At 45.0% G+C, this 19,052-nt stretch overlaps 1 protein-coding gene across 2 annotated transcripts in view; it reads left to right on the top strand.

Moving 5' to 3' along the window:
• MACROH2A1 (macroH2A.1 histone) overlaps positions 1-19,052 on the top strand; it is a 49,033-nt gene that overhangs the window by 20,694 nt on the left and 9,287 nt on the right. The window contains exons 3-6 of one of the 2 annotated variants that reach the window (XM_028718086.2): positions 8,188-8,294; positions 8,541-8,738; positions 10,419-10,526; positions 16,450-16,540. In XM_028718086.2, the coding sequence (XP_028573919.1) occupies positions 8,188-8,294; positions 8,541-8,738; positions 10,419-10,526; positions 16,450-16,540 (504 nt within the window). Of the gene's footprint in view, positions 1-8,187; positions 8,295-8,540; positions 8,739-10,418; positions 10,527-14,508; positions 14,609-16,449; positions 16,541-19,052 lie in introns of both variants that reach the window. The other variant, XM_028718085.2, reaches the window with a different exon arrangement.

The raw sequence follows: 19,052 nt of genomic DNA, 5'->3' as shown, positions 1-19,052 counted from the left end.
CTCCAGGTAGGCATGGGAAGGCCCTTTGCCTGAAACCAGTCAATGGCAACAGTACTGAGCCAGGTGGCCCAATGGCCTGTCACTTCCTGTGCTCTTATCCTAGTCTTGGCTAGTGTTAGCGATGCCAGCAAAGAACCACTTAGGACTTTTGCATCAGTTGGTGTTGTTGTTTAGTCGTGTCCGACTCTTCGTGACCCCATGGACCAGAGCACGCCACTGCCTCCGCAGTTTGGTTAAACTCATGCTGGTAGCTTTGAGAACACCGTCCAACCATCTCGTCCTCTGTCGTCCCCTTCTCCTTGTGCCCTCCATCTTTCCCAGCATCAGGGTCTTTTCCAGGGAGTCTTCTCTTCTCATGAGGTGGCCAAAGTATTGGAGCCTCAGCTTCAGGATCTGTCCTTCCAGTGAGCACTCAGGGCTGATTTCCTTAAGAATGGATAGGTTTGATCTTGCAGTCCATGGGACTCTCAAGAGTCTCCTCCAGCACCATAATTCAAAAGCATCAATTCAGCCTTCTTTATGGCGCAGCATCAGTTGAGCACTTGGAAATTCAGAATTGGTAGTCCTTCCTGTAGCGTTGTTGACAGATTCAGTGGTGTAAATGTTTGAGATAGAGATTAAGTTTCCTCACAGTACATAACAAATGATGTGACACTTTTTGTTCAGTATCAGAACCGATTTGGCCTCCACAGATTAAAACACGTGTCTCTTAGAGTTGGCATTAGGTTGGGGGACGGTGTGTGCCGTACATAAATGTTGTCTTCACGTGTTAATGTGCACAAGATACAGTGGTACCTCGGGTTAAGTACTTAATTCGTTCTGGAGGTCCATTCTTAACCTGAAACTGTTCTTAACCTGAAGCACCACTTTAGCTAATGGGGCCTCGCACCGCCGCTGCATGATTTCTATTCTCATCCTGAAGCAAAGTTCTTAACCCGAGGTAATATTTCTGGGTTAGCGGAGTCTGTAACCTGAAGCGTATGTAACGTGAAGCGTATGTACAGTGGTGCCCCGCAAGACGAATGCCTCGCAAGACGAAAAACTCACTAGACGAAAGGGTTTTCCGTTTTTTGAGTCGTTCCGCAAGACGAATTTCCCTATGGGCTTGCTTTGCAAGACGAAACGTCTTGCGAGTTCTTGCGAGTTTGTTTCTTTTTTCTTAAAGCCGCTAAGCCGCTAATAGCCGTGCTTCGCAAGACGAAAAAACCGCAAGACGAAGAGACTCGCGGAACGGATTAATTTTGTCTTGCGAGGCACCACTGTAACTTGAGGTACCACTGTACATTTTAATAAGCAAACAGCACTCCCTGGAAACTTTTTCAGCTGCTCCAGCACAAAGAAAGGAGAGCCATCTGCAACGTTGTATTATTAAATGCCAGGTTATCCTTTTAGTTTGTCTCTCTTTGTATTCATATGCAAGAGGTGGGTGGGTGGGTGGCATGGTGGGCATCCAGTTTGTGTAAATGCAGGTTTATAACAAATGTCCCTAAAAATCAGAGCATAAGCCAAGGCCCTGGACTTGTCCTGAGTTGTAAACCAGTCGAGCCAAACCATACACGCTGCATTAGCGCAAGCAACATCTGGCAGTGCTTAGACTAATCATGTTTAAATGCATTTAAAAGTAGGGGGAGAAGCATGTGTAAACTGTTAAGAGGAACAGTGAAGTGTAAACTGGTAGGCAAAGGAAACACCATTTTATATATACACACACATATGCAGAGAGCAAGTGAACACAGGATGCTCGGTATGAAAATATCAAGATGGCTTGGGCTTCCTGTTAGCAGGCACCAAAAGCAGATTGCACTTCCATTTGAATTCAGTTTCTGCTCAGCTCTTGTAGATTGTGTTCTTTAGATTACTTATGGAGGCTACGGTCCTAAGCTAACCTATTAAGAGAGAAAGCCCCATTGAATGCAGTGTATGATTTACTTCAGAGCAAACATGGCTATAACATGGCAGTGATTCACTTGGCGCTGCAAGCATCTGATAGGAGCACAGCTTGAGATTCCTGTAAAAAAAGTGGGGTGGTTTGCAGATTGAGTATGAATGATGAGGAAGAACAGTGCTGACTTTGAGACACACACACCCCAAAAAGGTCTAGTTGTTAAACAGCTTTGATAGTTCCATGTAAATTAAATTTCATAAATACAAAACCTTCGGTTATTTGATGTAGTTGGGGAGTTAACTGGATAAACAGGTTTACCAACATATGAATATCCTGAAACTGAACTGAACCTCTTCAAATATCTGTAATTGTAAGGCTAAGGCTGGTATTTATTTGTTTTTATGAGGAGTGTGCATAGGGAAAAGAAATGTTAAGTGGTCCTCTTTCAAGGATATTAAGGAAGATTGTAAGGAATGTACAAGAAAATGAACGTAGGGAAGTCTAACTATCATAGCTGATTGAGTCTGATTGGGTTAAGATTTTTCAGAATAATAGAATGTTCTGGATTCAGTAAATCATTGATGGAACAATGTGTGGTTGTTTTTCAAAATAAAATAAAATAGATGAAATCCTTCTCCTGGAGTCAGAATGGCATTGCCTGGGATTTCTAAATGGGATTATACCAATGTCCCTCCTTTGGTTTCCAGAGATGCTTCTCAGATTTCTTTTGGATCAAGGTTTCAGTTTCACACATTTTTCAGAAACCCCCCTTCTCATGTTGAAAGTTTTTTTGTTGTTGTTGAAAATGCTGGCTGTTGCTCAGCATATCATCTGTTAGCTGTTAGCAACTAAATTCTGAGCGTTATGACTTCATTTCACTGAAGTGGAGAAAGGCAAAAGGTTTTGAAATAGGAGAAATGGTTTTCCTCAAGACATGAAATCTTTACCCCAAAAGAGGAAATAAAATTAAGCTAATCAGCATTTGGACGAAGTTAGAGTTCAGAGCTGTCAGGTATATTCACATTTGCATAGCAAAAATCCAGGTCTTGAACACCTGACAACTACATGGACTTTTTCCCTTGTCCAAAATGCTGGGGATGGGGAAGCTATCAAGCAAATTTGGAATCTTACGTCTTCTTTTTACACACAACAGATTGGACTTGAAATGATTTCTATGTGTGTGCATGAGAGGGATATGACATTTGCTCCAAATCAGTTTTGATGATATTAAAACCTGCGTAATAGTTCCTGAAGGGTCACGGGTGGCGCTGTGGGTTAAACCAGAGCCTAGGACTTGCCGATCAGAAGGTCAGCAGTTTGAATCCCCGTGACAGGGTAGCTCCCGTTGTTCGGTCCCAGCTTCTGCCAACCTAGTAGTTCGAAAGCATGTCAAAGTACAGGTAGATAAATAGGTACCGCTCCGGCGGGAAGGTAAACGGCATTTTTGTGTGCTGCTCTGGTTCACCAGAAGCGGCTTAGTCATGCTGGCCACATGACCCGGAAGCTGTCTGCGGACAAACGCCAGCTCCCTCGGCCAATAAAGCGAGATGAGCGCCACAACCCCAGAGTCGGTCCCTTTACCTTTAATAGTTCCTCAAGAATTTTCACATTGGACGCTTAATAGTTTTAAGTGTTTTCTGTGAAGCTGATCAGTTATGTTCATATCTATGCTAGGTAAAAATGGTTTAAAGCAGGAGAGGCCAATTTGCAGCAGCTTCAGCCAGCATGGCCAATGAGTAGAGACAGGGGAGGTCTAACAGCATTTAGAGGGGAACCACATTGGCTCTTCTGTTTTAAAGCATCCGTAAAGAGGCCCTGCTAGATTGTGTTTATTTGCTTCCAAAAATAAAAGGTTTTCTTGTTTATTGTTGTGGATGAGGGATCTCACTGGAAATCCTTTGTGCACATTAAAAGTTCCGCCGTGAATGCTGCAGTTCAACTTTTGTTTAATTACAGAAAAAGGGCATTTATTGGGCAGGGCTTTTAAAAATCAGAACGCCAGGCGGAACTCCTCGAGCTAGCTGTGAAAGTGCTACTCAAGGACCCTTAAAATGGAGTGTGTGCGTGACCAAACAATCCTGTGCACACCTACTGAGACATAAGCCCCATTGAGCTCAATGAGTTTTGCTCCAAGATAAATGCAGAACAGCAGCCTGAGTGCGTGGAACATAATGCTTCTCCCTCTGTGCTCCTCATTTTACTTCTTTCTGTTCTTCACAAGCTTCTACCCTTCCTCTTAAACCACACTTTCTTCCCGAGTCTGAAAAGGAAGTGGGGTGCGTAGACTTCCCTGAAGGGCCATTAGGAAACAGTGCTTTCAAAATTGCTTCCTGCACATGGAGAAAAACTTCATTCTTTTCAAAAACAGGTGTCCCCTGAAAGAGACAGATAAAGGACAAATAAAATATTCCTTTCAGATATTGAAGAGCAACACTTAACAGAGACTCTCTGGTTGCGATATAACTTCTCTGTATACAGTGGTACCTCGGGTTAAGTACTTAATTTGTTCCGGAGGTCCGTTCTTAACCAGAAACTGTTCTTAACCTGAAGCACCACTTTAGTTAATGGGGCCACCGCCGCCGCCGGACCACGATTTCTGTTCTCATCCTGAAGCAAAGTTCTTAACCCGAGGTACTATTTCTGGGTTAGCATATGTAACCTGAGGTACCACTGTAGCGTATGTAACCTGAGGTACCACTGTAGTTGTATCAGATGTCAAGAGTAAAAAAGGCAAATTTGTTACTAGTGCATAATAAATACGGAGGGTTGTATTTGTCCCCACTTGGAGGAGATCCACTGAAATTGACATACAGTCGTACCTTGGAAGTCAAACGGAATCCATTCCAGAAGTCCATTTGACTTTCAAAATGTTTCAGAAACCGAGGCACAGCTTCCAATTGGCTACAGGAAGCTCCTGCAGCCAACAGAAGCCCCGGAAGTCACGACGGACGTTTGAGTTCCAAAGAACGTTTGCAAACCAGAAACAATCATGTCCAGGTTTGCATTTGGGAGCCAAAGCATTCAACCTGCAAGGCATTCAAATTCCAAGGCACGACTGTACTTGACTAATTTGGGGTCATTGATTTCAATGAGTAGTATGTGAGAGGAACTGCTAATAATAAAATACACTCTATATATATTGCGGGGCCTGCTTGAAGCAGAAGGCAGAGGGAAGATGAGGTCCTCATCGCTTTAGCTGTCCCAAATGTATGTTGTCAGGATAAGATCAATCTGCCTTCCCAAAGCTGGTGGAGTTGCTTTTCCATTTCTTTTCTGCAGCCTCTTAGTTCCCTCAGGGCCTCACTCTGTCTCATCAGTGCTTCTTGCTGCACACTGTGGATTTGGCTTGCTGGCAAGGGATGCCATATTAACCAATATTCCATGCCTGGATATTCCATCTCTGACCTGTACACATAGTTTATTATATTATAGCTCTGTCCTCCAGAGGAGGGGGGCATGATGAATCCTGAGTAAGAACTTTTTTTCTGTATATGAGAGGAATAGGATTGGATGCTCAGGAATAAGTTATTTACCCCTCCAGTGACCTTGCTGTGCTCAAGATGAACTTGGAGAGAAGTCTCCTTCCAAGGAAGAAATGTACTGTAATATTACTAGACGATTGGCACCATGAGAGCTTTTCCTCTGGGGTTAACAGCTCCATGACTGGGGTATTAGATATTGAAACTCCACCCATTTGCTGTTGTCCCAGTAAAAACCCAGGCCCTCAGCACCTGATCTTGGGGTGTACATGGTCCGTCCTCCCTCCATTTTCTCCTTGCAGCAACGCTGTAAGGGACAGTGGTACCTCGGGTTAAGTACTTAATTCGTTCCGGAGGTCCTTACTTAACCTGAAACTGTTCTTAACCTGAAGCACCACTTTAGCTAATGGGGCCTCCTGCTGCTGCCGCGCCGCTGGAGCCCGATTTCTGTTCTCATCCTGAAGCAAAGTTCTTAACCTGAAGCACTATTTCTGGGTTAGCAGAGTCTGTAACCTGAAGCGTATGTAACCTGAAGCGTATGTAACCTGAGGTACCACTGTACATTAGGCTGAGAGACAGTGACTGGTCCAAGGTCTCCCCCACTGAAATCCTTACAGCAACGCTGAATAATTATTATTCCTTCCCTCCCCAAGAGGGTGCTTGATGACTCACGGTTAAATGTTTGAACTGCCTCTCTTGAAAAATACTGTGTTTGAGTTGGCGCAAGCCAATGAACTGAAAGACTGATTTGCTGCTCACCATTTGCATAGGCAAGTTGTCACTTGAAGCTACAGCCAGTGAATGATGGGCGTGCATCAATTCACAAACTAGTACACAAGACCTCATCAGCACATGCTGACCTAGCAGGGTACTCCCAAGTACTCCCAAGCCCTAAGATCTGCCCTGTTGTTAATATGCTATCAAACATAAAGGATTGTGTTTTCGTTCCTCCTTGACCTTGGAGACCACTTGCCTTACGGTAGCAGAGTCCTATTGGACGCAGGTGAGAAAAGGAGCAGAACTGGGTTCCTTGGGGTATTACAGCATCTGTACCACTGCAGGTGTTTAGCTCCTATAATACATGGCCTTAGGGCTGATTCATGTGTTACAATTCCAGGCAGGAGGTGATAATAGCAAAACAATTTCGCTGCCTTGTCTGGAATTATGACAAGTGACTTGACCCTGAATATTCAACGCGCAGGGATGCTGTGAGCATTAATAGCGCCTTACAGAAATGACATTCAATATTGAATTAACTTTCCAGGTTTTTAAATTAAAAGTTGGTCTGTCATAAAAAAAATTTAGCCACACATGTGTGGAATCGTGTTAAGTCATCAACCTAGAGAAACAAAATACTCTCTCAGTACCGCATCTTTTAGAAATATGACACTGAACAATTCTTAATATCATTGATAAAAATACATCTGTTGCTGTAGTCAAAGGTTTTCCAGTAAGTGTCATAACAGGCTTATCACAGGAATATTATAAAGGGCAGCTTAGCTAGTATATGTACTGAAGCTAATCCTTTATATCATGCAAACTATAGTTTAATGGTTTTCTTTTTTTCACTAGAAATTATTGCCTTCCCTACATATTCCCCAAAGCGGGTGCATGTTACACATGTAATCTGTTTTTATCTGTTAAAGAATAAATGATTAAATAACACTCATGCCACTTGATATTCTTTATGTATGAATGCATGGAAGACTCCTAATAGTTAGGCAAAACGGACTACCCAAGATGTACAGAATATGTATTAAAACATGAAAATATCCATAGTTGTTTCTGTATTTCAGTTAGGTTAAAAAACATTAGTACTTCTGGTTTGAAAATCTGGAACCAAAAGATAGATTAAAAATAATAATACAACACACACCAGACAAATACAGTTACAGTGGTACCTCGCAAGACGAATGCCTCGCTAGACGAAAGGGTTTTTTGTTTTTTGAGCTGCTTCGCAAGACGATTTTCCCTATGGGCTTGCTTTGCAAGACGGAAACGTCTTGCAAGTTTGTTTCCTTTTTCTTAACACCGTTAATACAGTTGCGACTTGACTTCGAGGAGCAACTCATAGAACGCGGTGTGGTAGCCTTTTTTGAGGTTTTTAAAGACTTTGGTGATTTTTGAAGCTTTTCCAAAACTTTCCCGACACCGTGCTTTGCAAGACGAAAAAAACCGCAAGACGACAAAACTCGCAGAATGAATTAATTTCGTCTTGCGAGGCACCACTGTATGTGTTAGGTCTTTCCTTAGTTCCCAATAAATAATTTCTCTTATATTGGTTTGTTATCTTTTAGTTTGTCATCAGGATATATAGGCTGGCAGATTCCACATGCATGTTTTGCTATCCAAATGCAATGCATTCTCAGGAAATTGTTTGTTAGGTGAACGTTTGTATAATGAGTTGACAATTTTAATTGATTCCTACTGGGAAATTTCTAATGCGTGCCTGACCATACAATTTTGACCCCAAAATGATGACAAAACCCAGGAAAACCCTCTGAAATCTTGCAAAGGCAAAGAAGAAATGCTGTCTTGATCCTGTTGTGAGACAGGTTTAGTTTTGTACATAAATTCCTATGGTCTTTTTTATAAATCTGGAGGATTAATAACGGAGCCAGGGTTGCATATCTATGATTACAATCTACTATCGGGCAAATAATACTGTGGTTTGTGACCACGAGGTACTTGGAGAGTCAGGTGGCTGCATACCTTTTGTCAACTGCTAGAAAATCAACTATATGCTACTTCGTCCCCTTTTTCACCAAAGGCCAGGTGTTTTTCTTTTGTTTTGAATTGAGAAAGTCTTCTCTTCCTTGACAGCGGAAATTCTTGAATTGGCTGGAAATGCCGCACGGGACAACAAGAAGGGTCGTGTCACACCTAGACATATCCTGTTGGCTGTAGCAAACGACGAAGAATTAAATCAGGTAAAAAGATTTCCCTTTTGAGTCTTTCCTTTCTCTTCTTCACCCAGAGTCGTAATTCAGAATATAAGGAGTAGTTTACATGAATGGGAAATGTATCAGCAACTCTTCAGGTTGAAATTGTCACATAATCTCCCTGCTCTTGAGTTTTTCATCTGTGCCTTTCCCTTGCCTTTGGTAGCGAGGCGCCTGGTTTCTCCCAGTTTCAAAGCCATTCAGCATTGCCTGTTTGTTCCGTTTCCATTTAAGCTGTTGAAAGGCGTCACCATAGCCAGTGGCGGTGTATTACCAAATATTCACCCAGAATTGTTGGCGAAGAAACGGGGTTCGAAAGGAAAACTGGAAGCGATCATCACTCCGCCGCCGGCGAAAAAGGCAAAATCTCCATCACAGAAGAAAACCACAACAAAGAAAACGGGCGGCAAGAAAGGAGCAAGAAAATCTAAGGTATGCTTCCATTTCTTCTACAGCCCACTTCTACGTTTGTTTACCTGGAAGCAAACCTCATTGTGCTTCATGAGACAAAGTTAGTGCTTGTGTATAACATGGATTATTTCTAGCTGTCTGGATGACACTTGATCTGACCCTAACTAGTCGCAGAAGCAGCCTGCCAGGTGAGGTGGAGTTGCTGTGACAGGTGGGTTACTGTTGCTTACTGGGTGGGAGGGAGAGGCGGTGGAGAGGTTGGTATCATGCAAATGTGCTGGTGGAGCCAACCCAGTGTGCCTTCTGGCCTATTTGCCCCATGCTGACCTCCCCTGCACCTCTCCCCTCCCTCTCTCTTTCCTGGTAAGCAGCAACAACCCACCTGCCAGCAGAGTAGCACTATCTCCCCTCCTGGCAAGCCACTTCCACCTTATAAATGTTACGGACAACATGCTATAGAGAGCAGTGGGCCATATACCGCTTGGTCATTCTGTGGAGGTGAAGGTGAGCACATTATAGATTCTAGAACATTTAGTTTCCTAATGTACCCTTTCTAACAGGGATGGAGAACCTCTGGCTGCAGGCCGCATTTAGTCCGCCAAGCTGTTTCCCCTAAGCCATGCCTACCTGCCCCACACCTGATGTCTTATGTGATATCAGGAGCAGGGCAGGTAGAGATGTGACTGGATTGGTTTCTCATGCAGCCGATCGCTGCAGAAGTCTGGCTTGAACTCCCTTCGCTTCAGCTGATGGGTGAGGAGGTCAGCCCTGCTTCGTTCAGGTATGCGAGCAAGTTTCCCACAGAGAACTTGCTGGTGCACCCAAACCCTGCAGAAAGCAGCATTGATCTTCACACACATCAGCACAGAGAGTTCAACCTGCTTGGTTGCTCTCTCCCTCCTCCCCCGCAACCCGACAGACCAATGTTGACTGGTGAGCAGGACAATCCACTTGCCAGTCAGCTGACATCATTATGACATCAGGTGACTGAGAGGTGGGTAGTCCCACCAGCCTGCCAGAGTTGACCTACAGGGCAGCAGCATATAAAGATCTGGCCCACTGGGCCCAAAAGGTTATCCACTCCTGCTTTATACCATGATTACAAAAGCAGAATTCTTCAACAGCTTTACATGGAAACATAAGATGTTGCCTTCTTGAGCTATCTAGCTTCACTGGCAGTGGCTCACCACTCCTTCAGATAGGAATCTTTTCCCAGCCCTGCCTGGGACTGAACCTGGGGCCTTCTTCATACAAAGGAAATTTACGCAAATAAAAATATCCTTTGTTGCTTATACCTTTGGGGAAGAAACAAACACAATATGGGTTTGCCTTTGGTGACATTACACCTTTAGAGGAATCCAATCAAGAGTATTGTTTTAGCTATACGAGAGTCACTCAGCTGAGATGTGTCGGAGACAGATTCCCACTCGCATTGCTATATGGATGGTAAAACGCATTCCATATACTAAAGCGTATGGATTACCAACACAGTGAGAAGTTTTATTTGTATCTAAAATTTGTGAATACATCTAGCATGTGTCTAGTCTAGCAGTGGGGGCTTTGCAAACTTGTCCCCTCTGTGGAGTAGCTGCAATAGAGTAGTATGCATGCACTTCATGAGCATATGATTAGTTGTGCTGCGTTGGCCTGTTTAATTGTGGATTTTGCTAACTGATTGCTTGGTTGATTTTGCCTGAGAAGAAACAGGGAGAAGTCAGCAAATCAGCAAGTGCTGACAGCACAACAGAAGGCACCCCGACAGATGGCTTCACCGTCCTTTCTACAAAAAGTCTATTCCTTGGGCAGAAGGTAGGTTTGTGCAATATGTTCACAGTTTTTAATAGTACATAGCTAAATAGATATACAGGATTGCATCCAGTGCTTGTCCTGCTCAGAGCAGACCCACTGAAGCTGGTAAGCTGGCACACTTAGGCTTATCAATTTAAGTGGGTTTACTCTGTGTAGAAGTTAGTTGGGTGCAATGCACAGTATTACTTAGGAGGGACTTCCTTGCTTCTTCAATGGCTTGGCAGACACCCAACTTCCCCATTCTCCCCCACCTGCTGTGATTAACACATCTGGCCAACTATCCTCTTGGAAACAATGGAATCTTTTATATATATATTTGAAGATTGCACTGTACACATAGCACCAAGTGTTATGGGGTGAGGGAGAGAAAAGGGAGGGAGTGTCCAAAAAAGATTGCTGTCTAAATATAAACAAACAGGAGAAGGAGAAGGAGAAATGAAGGTAGGAATGGATGACTATGGGCAAATGCAGCTGCACGTAATTAAAAATGTAGTTACATTCAGGGCTTAAGCCAAAGGCCTCACAGAAAATATGGGGTTTCAGTAGCAATATGAAAGGGGAGGAAGAAGTGGTAACACATAAAAGTTCAGGGAGCGATGCTAGGGAGGCAGGAAGGGGAAATGGGTGGAGTCATAAATATTCCCACTCGTGCAATGAGGCTTCCCTGCTCCTTCCCAAAATCTGCTCTGGAGGATCAGGGAAACCCCCAGAAGAGTGTGTGAGGGGAAGGGAAAGGAGAGCTATCAGGCAAGATGGAAATCTATTCACCTTAGCACTACATTGAATCCCCTCCATGGTGCCCAGCAAGAAAGCTCTGAGTGGTTGGTAGTAGTAGAGGGGAAGGAGTTGAGGACAGGGGGGAAAGGTGTAATGGGAAAGAAAAGGAGAAATGTATTGTGGACAGATGCTATAGAGAGCTTTAAAAGGGGCATCGTGGAATCAGCAAAGTAAAGAATTCTGGTGGTGGAGTTTTGGATAGATGTGAAAAGACTGACTAGCAAAGGAGAGGGAGGAATAAATAAACAAAGCTATGTGCCTAGCTAAAAAGGTTAATTGTGATAATGACTGATGCCGACATCCCTGGATGCAGGTGGTCACCAGAGGAGCACACTTAGCCTCCTGGTTGAACGCAACAGCATGTTCTGTGATTTAAAAAGCATCTGCACATGACAGCGTACTTGTTTTAGCGAACTTGTGCTGAAAATGAAATGGCTTTGCTATATAGTCATCTATGTCTATAAGGCCCTGTTGATACAGCCCCAGTAAATTAAATTTTGGAGAAAAATGCCAGGTGGCATTGCACTAATTAATTCAGTAAATACGTTTGCGGTCTTTCATTCCAACATGCCTTACAATTTAGCTGGCATGCAATATGTGTTTTCCAAGCATAGTTGCCAGTTAATGATAATTTAGAGATTTTTGCAGGGTTGGAGGCATTTGCAGTGAGATCGCTTAACCCTTCTTCCATCTGCTGAGTCTCCTGCAAGCATCCTCCAAAGTATTTCACACACATTCGAGCTAACTCCTAATACTGGAATAGCCCATCCAGAGGAGGAAAAAATTTTGGATAATGATTGAAAGGAAAAATCAGTGGTGAGAGAAGGGTTAAGCAGCTCCCCTTCCCAGCCTCCTCCACAAAGGCCTATGCCTCCTGCGTTAAAAGTTAAGAGGCAAATGCAGAATTGGAAACTCTGCAATTGCCTTGTAATATCGTGTAGATCCGTTCTTATTGCATGAACCAAAACACTCTGGAAAGGTTTCAGAAACTTGATTGTATGCCTGTGTTACAGTGAGAAAATGCTTTAAAGTGGGGTGTTACATGTTCAGTTACATAAATCACAAAATGATATGTTCCTTTTGCTGTCTTACCAGGGGCGCGCTTTCTTCTAGCTAATTATTATTTCATATTGAATAATAGTCCCTTTCCCCAGTCAAAAAAGTAGCTTGGAAGGCATGTTTATATGTGCATCTAACCTCCAAAGTCATGTTTTTCATTTGGAAATGGAGAAGGTTTAGGGATTTGCACTGAGAAATGCTAACATTTTGTATTTGTTGATATTTTGTATGTCTATTACCTGCGTGTTTTTTTGTTCTACCGAAGAAAATTTTATTTTAGTATTTTGTCAAGCTTCATCCGCCACACATTAAAAACTACATTTAGTTCTAATTCTGGTTAAAACAGTCTGGTTTATGAATATATTAAGAAATTGAGTCCCTTGGGAATTCTCACAAGTTAGCAACATGAAGTATCTTTATTCAATGTCTGATTTTTGCTCTCTCTCGGCCAACACCAGTTGTGCCAATGCAAGGCTCAAACAGTAGAGTATGAGAAAACATAGAAATTATTATTAGTGCATGAAGTAATTCCCATAGATTCTGTTTAAAAACAGGCCTCGGCATAATTCATTCCAATTCAGAATAAATACATATCTTACATTCGAAAACTGCAGGAATAATTTTTGCACACACATCTCTGACTCCCAAGCCTGTATTCTGATTCTCCATCTGCACCGCTCCCTTCATTTCAGTTGATTCCTTACTTCCACTTTGAAGGCTGGGCTGCTCCCCACAGCATGTCAGTGCTTTTTGGCACTTCGTATTTTGTTTGCATTTGAAAAACGGCTATTTTATTTTGCTCACTTCGCATTGACAAAAAAATAAATTGGAATAAGTAGTAATACAAGAGGGGACTTTGACAGGTGAGTGGCCCTCCCCACCGGTCAATCATGTGACTCACAATGGCTTTGTGTCAAATTTCGGCCCGCAAGGCAGTTCCTGATATGGATCTGGCCCATGGAGCCAAAAGGGTTCCCTGCTCCAAAGAATGTAAGGTACAAATCATGTAGGGGTTTTTAAAAGTACAAAATTGCGAGCCTGTGCCACATAAACATTCCCATTTGGAGATTTAATCCTGGGAAGATTTTTTAAAAAAGGCTTCACCTGAAAGAATATTCTGAAAATACCATCAAGAAGGCACCAGGAAAGACTCTTGTAGGGAGGACATTTCATAACTAGGGGTGCCACCACTGACAAGGCCCTCTCCCTAGCATCCACCCACCTCACTTTACTTGGTGGGGGCTTCCCTACCAAACTGACTCATGTGAAAGCTCTTATACTTGGTTTCCTGCAGCATCCTGCGAAGTAGAAAGGGGACATTGTCTTATTTTGGTTACCCATTTATAGAAAGTTTACCGTGCCCATTGCACACTAGGTTCATTGGGGCTTGATTCCCAAATAAGAGAGCACTGCAGCCTTAAGGTATATCCTTATCAAAATTACACACACACGCAAAACCATCCCTTCTCTTCCCTACCCACCATATGCAACAGTGAACCAAAATGTCCGTTGGTTGCACGTCATTGTAAGCAGATCAGATACATGTCGTGTAAAATTTCTGGTCACTTCCTGTAGTTGCAGTAGCAGGTGGTGGGGTGGGATGCCACTGCTCAGGTTGGTTGCTGCTACTTATTTGGGGGCAGAGGGGGAGAGGCAAAACCAGGGTGGTGCAAACACGCCAGCAGAGAGAATCCAGCAGTCCTGCCAGGGGGGTTTGCACCACACCAACCTCTCTGCTGCTTTACCCCTCTAACTCCTGGTAGGCAGTCGTGACATGACCAATCAAAGTTGAAGAAAGCGCTAGTGCCCCAACATCCACTACTGCCTGGTAGGAAGCCAGCAGAGGTGCTAGGGACCGGACATCCCAGCCTCTTGCCAGCTCATCCCCATCAGGCATCAAAGCTTGGCAAGTTAAAGCTCTGACTTGACACAAGTTCTTCCTTCCCATGCACAGAATCATGTCCGAGTCTTGAGTTTGAAGCATATTCCATTTTGTTTGTTTACCAGTTAACCTGCCATTTATTTCTGCACCTTTGTTTGCAGTGATGCTACCCCCACCTGCGTTGCAAGTCTTCCTTTTCTGCAGCTTCTCTGTGATTTCCCAACTGTCCTGTCGTTATTTCCCACCTCATGCTTTTCTTTTCAGCTGAACCTTATTCACAGTGAAATCAGTAATTTAGCCGGCTTCGAAGTGGAGGCCATTATCAATCCCACCAATGCTGACATTGACCTTAAAGATGATCTAGGTAAATGGGGAATGGGCTGCCATAACTAACAGTCACATGGAAATTATGGAATGCTCACACTACTCTCATGTAATAAATGCAAGATTTTGAAAGCCTCAAAATACATAAAAGGGTGGATTATTATATGTGACTATTACCTCATTGACTTATTGTTCCATAATAATCAAATGTGACTGTTGGTTCTTTTGGGGATGTTTCGTATATGGATTCTTTGAGAGCTAAAATGGTTAAATATCCGTCATCAAAATAAGTAGTTTCTCCATTCTGATGATTCTTTTCATTGAAGTAGGTAGGATAGAAACTGATAGAGAGAGAGATAATGACCTAATATGCTCCCCTGCTTCCTTCCCTGCTTTTAATTCAATCAGCTTCTTGTTCAGTTATAAACAAAGATTATTTTAATCATACATTGTCAACACTACCTGTATTTTTAAAAAACACTTTGCTCAAAAAGAAAGTTGTCTTGTCGTTCAAAGGACATACATTAAATAATAATAATCTCGTGGTTTTGTGGAGTAGCTCAATCTTCCCTAACCTGGTGTAGGTGTTTTAAACTACAACTCCCAACAAGTAGAGACATGTAATCCAGAACATCTGCAGGGTACTACGTTGGGGAAGGCTGCAATAGCTTATATTTACCTTAATTGCTTTTAGGTCAGTATACAACACTTCATTGTTGTTTTTAAAAAACCCAGACAGTTAACAACACATAAATACTAATACTTTTAAAAAAAAAAATTAAAAGCCAATAAATACAGCACAGACTACATTTAAAAACGAGTTGATGTCAATGACTAGTAAAGGCCTGTGTGAATAAATATATCTCCAGGAAACACTGCAGAGTTGGCACGTGCCTTATTTTGCTGTGTGCAGAGGAGGAGATTACTGTTTTTAATGATTCCACAAGTTTTTAATAGTTTCTTAATGAAACAGTGAATTTGATTTTGACAACCTGATGATTTTTCTCAATGCTAGTATGTGCATCAGTAGACAGGGGGCACAAGAAAGTTTTACTTAGACCAGTCTTCACCTAAAATATTTTGTGGTTTTTCCTTATCTTTGAAATTTAAACAAACTATCAAAGTGAAAGTGATGAACTGTTTATAAAATATTAATGAATAAACTTTATCATAACTTCAAATAACGTGGCCTTAGGCTGTAAATTAACACACACACACACACGTTTCTAATTTCAGGCAAGTTTTACAACAGGCACCATCCAACCAAAGTTAAGCACTTTCATAACACAATCCTATACATGTCTACTCGGAAGTAATTCCCATTGAATTCAGTGGGGCTTACGCCCAGGTAAGTGTACATAGGATTGCAGCCTTAGTCCCATTGGGGGACTTTGGGAAAATTCAGCAACTCAATATTTTCAAGAGACCTGCATAAGTCGACTGGATCATGGCTTACCCCCAATATGTCTAGGTAGTTGTGTACAGAAAAAATGCAAATAATCATCAAACTGGAGAAGCTAGTTGTTTTGTTGGGCTGGATTATCCAGGTATTGGATGTTGTTACCACATTCCGTAAGATTCCAGTTTCACAGGTTTCGGCAAGGTCAAGAAGGTTGTAGCTGCTGTTGACACATGCTGAAACGCTTGCCTTGTCCTTGTCCTGTCGGTCAGCTGCTAAAGTTGATGTATTTGAGACTTCTCTGCCTCCTCCTTACATTCCGCCCTCTTCTTCGCATACACCTGTACAAAGATTTTTTGGGTTTGGTTGTTATTGTTAATGGCACACAGTTTGAAGCCCAAAGGTAGGATAACGAGGAAATGTAGATCCTGTTTTGGGTCTTTGACCAACATGGTTGATGCACATTTGTTTACCTGTTGTAGTTGCAAGTTGTTCAGGCTGACATTGCCACGATCGACAGTGATGCTGTCGTTCACCCGACAAACTCTGACTTCTACACCGGTGGTGAAGTAGGTAATGGAGAGTTCGGTGCTGCAGAGTTTGTATGTGTATGCATGAACCAATCAGCAGCAACAAGCTTGCCCCTGCGGATCGGCATTCTTTTCTCACTTCCAGCAGTCCTGCCCTGTACTGAGTAAAGTCAGGGCCAAATTGGTGAAATGCAAGATGCCTGTCCAATCAAGACCTGGACCATCACTTCGCCTCACTGGCTTTGTTTTCCTGTGCAAAGCACATTGAGGTTAATATTATGGAAGAGGGAGGAAATAGGCTCTCACTAATAACAGAATTGAGGGACGCGGGTGGCGCTGTGGGTTAAACCACAGAGCCTAGGACTTGCCGATCAGAAGGTTGGCGGTTCGAATCCCCGCAACGGGGTGAGCTCCCGTTGCTCTGCCCCTGCCCCTGCCAACCTAGCAGTTCGAAAGCATGCCAGTGCAAGTAGATAAATAGGTACCGCTCTGGTGGGAAGGTAAACGGCGTTTCCGTGCGCTGCTCTGGTTCGCCACAAGCGGCTTAGTCATGCTGGCCACATGACCCAGAAACTATACGCTGGCTCACTCGGCCAATAAAGCGAGATGAGCGCCGCAACCCCAGAGTCGGCCACGACTGGACCTAATGGTCAGGGGTCCCTTTACCTTTTTAATAACAGAATTGGAGATCTTTAAGACACATTCATCTCAACTACCCATAATTATTGGGGGGGGGTGTACAGTTCCACTGGTGTAGTCAATTTAAAGCATTCTTGAAGGCCCATTTAGCTCAATACATTTCCCACATGCTTTTTAAAACAGGTACAGTGGTACCCCGCAAGACGAATGCCTCGCAAGACGGAAAACCCGCAAGACGAAAGGGTTTTCTCTTTTGGAGGCGCTTCGCAAGACGAATTTCCCTATGGGCTTGCATCGCAAGACGAAAGCCCATAGGGAAATGCTGGCGGTCGGGAGCAAAGACTTTCGCCCACAGCCGGCCTTCAGAAGAGGACCTCTTCTGAAGGCCGGCGGGGGGCAAAAGTCTTTGCTCCCCCCCGCCTGCCTTCCCCCCGCCTGCCCCGGGCGATCTTAAAATGCTGGCGGGCGGGAGCGAAGCGTTCGCTGCCGACCCCCAGCATTTTAAAATCTCCAAGGGACAGCAGAGAAGTCTCTGTCCCGAGGAGATTTTAAAATGCTGGGGGTCGGGAGGGAAGCGCTCCCGACCCCCAGCATTTTAAAATCTCCCCGGGACACGGGGAGATTTTAAAATGCTGGGGTCGGCAGCGCTTCCCTCCCGACCCCCAGCATTTTAAAATCTCCCCGGGACACGGGGAGATTTTAAAATGCTGGGGTCGGCAGCGCTTCCCTCCCGACCCCCAGCATTTTAAAATCTCCTCGGGACAGAGACTTCTCTGCTGTCCCTTGGAGATTTTAAAATGCTGGGGTCGGCAGCGCTTCCCTCCCGACCCCCGGCATTTTAAAATCTCCTCGGGACAGAGACTTCTCTGCTGTCCCTTGGAGATTTTAAAATGCTGGGGTCGGCAGCGAACGCTTCGCTCCCGACCCCCAGCATTTTAAAACCTTCCCGGGACACGGGGAGATTTTAAAATGCTGGGGTCGGCAGCGCTTCGCTCCCGACCCCCAGCATTTTAAAACGCTGTTCCGAAGGGGGGGGCGGGATCACCTGCCCCAGCTGCCCCACTTCGGAACGCTGTTCCGAAGCGGGGAGGGGGGGCGGGAAGACCTGCCCCAGCCGCCCCACTTCGGAACGCTGTTCCGAAGCGGGGAGGGGGGGCGGGAAGACCTGCCCCAGCCGCCCCACTTCGGAACGCTGTTCCGAAGCGGGGAGGGGGGGCGGGAAGACCTGCCCCAGCCGCCCCACTTCGGAACGCTGTTCCGAAGCGGGGAGGGGGGGCGGGGACACCTGCCCCAGCCGCCCCACTTCGGAACGCTGTTCCGAAGCGGGCAGGGGGGGCGGGAAGACCTGCCCCAGCCGCCCCACTTCGGAACGCTGTTCCGAAGCGGGGAAGGGGGGCGGGATCACCTGCCCCAGCCGCCCCACTTCGGAACGCTGTTCCGAAGCGGGGAGGGGGGGCGGGATCACCTGCCCCAACCGCCCCACTTCGGAACGCTGTTCCGAAGCGGGGAGGGGGGCGGGATCACCTGCCCCAGCCGCCCCACTTCGGAACGCTGTTCCGAAGCGGGGAGGGGGGGCGGGGACACCTGCCCCAGCCGCCCCACTTCGGAACGCTGTTCCGAAGCGGGGAGGGGGGGCGGGATCACCTGCCCCAGCCGCCCCACTTCGGAACGCTGTTCCGAAGCGGGGAGGGGGGGCGGGGACACCTGTCCCAGCCGCCCCACTTCGGAACGCTGTTCCGAAGCGGGGAGGGGGGGCGGGAAGACCTGCCCCAGCCGCCCCACTTCGGAACGCTGTTCCGAAGCGGGGAGGGGGGCGGGAAGACCTGCCCCAGCCGCCCCACTTCGGAACGCTGTTCCGAAGCGGGGCGGGGGGCGGGAACACCTTCTGAAGGCGGGCAGGGGGCGAAAGTCTTTGT

Source organism: Podarcis muralis, chromosome 2 (genome assembly GCF_964188315.1).
Source record: "Podarcis muralis chromosome 2, rPodMur119.hap1.1, whole genome shotgun sequence".
In the NCBI taxonomy this organism is placed as follows: domain Eukaryota; kingdom Metazoa; phylum Chordata; class Lepidosauria; order Squamata; family Lacertidae; genus Podarcis; species Podarcis muralis.
The sequence above is the reverse complement of the archived record's forward strand: the minus strand, read 5'-3'. Positions and strand labels throughout refer to the sequence as shown.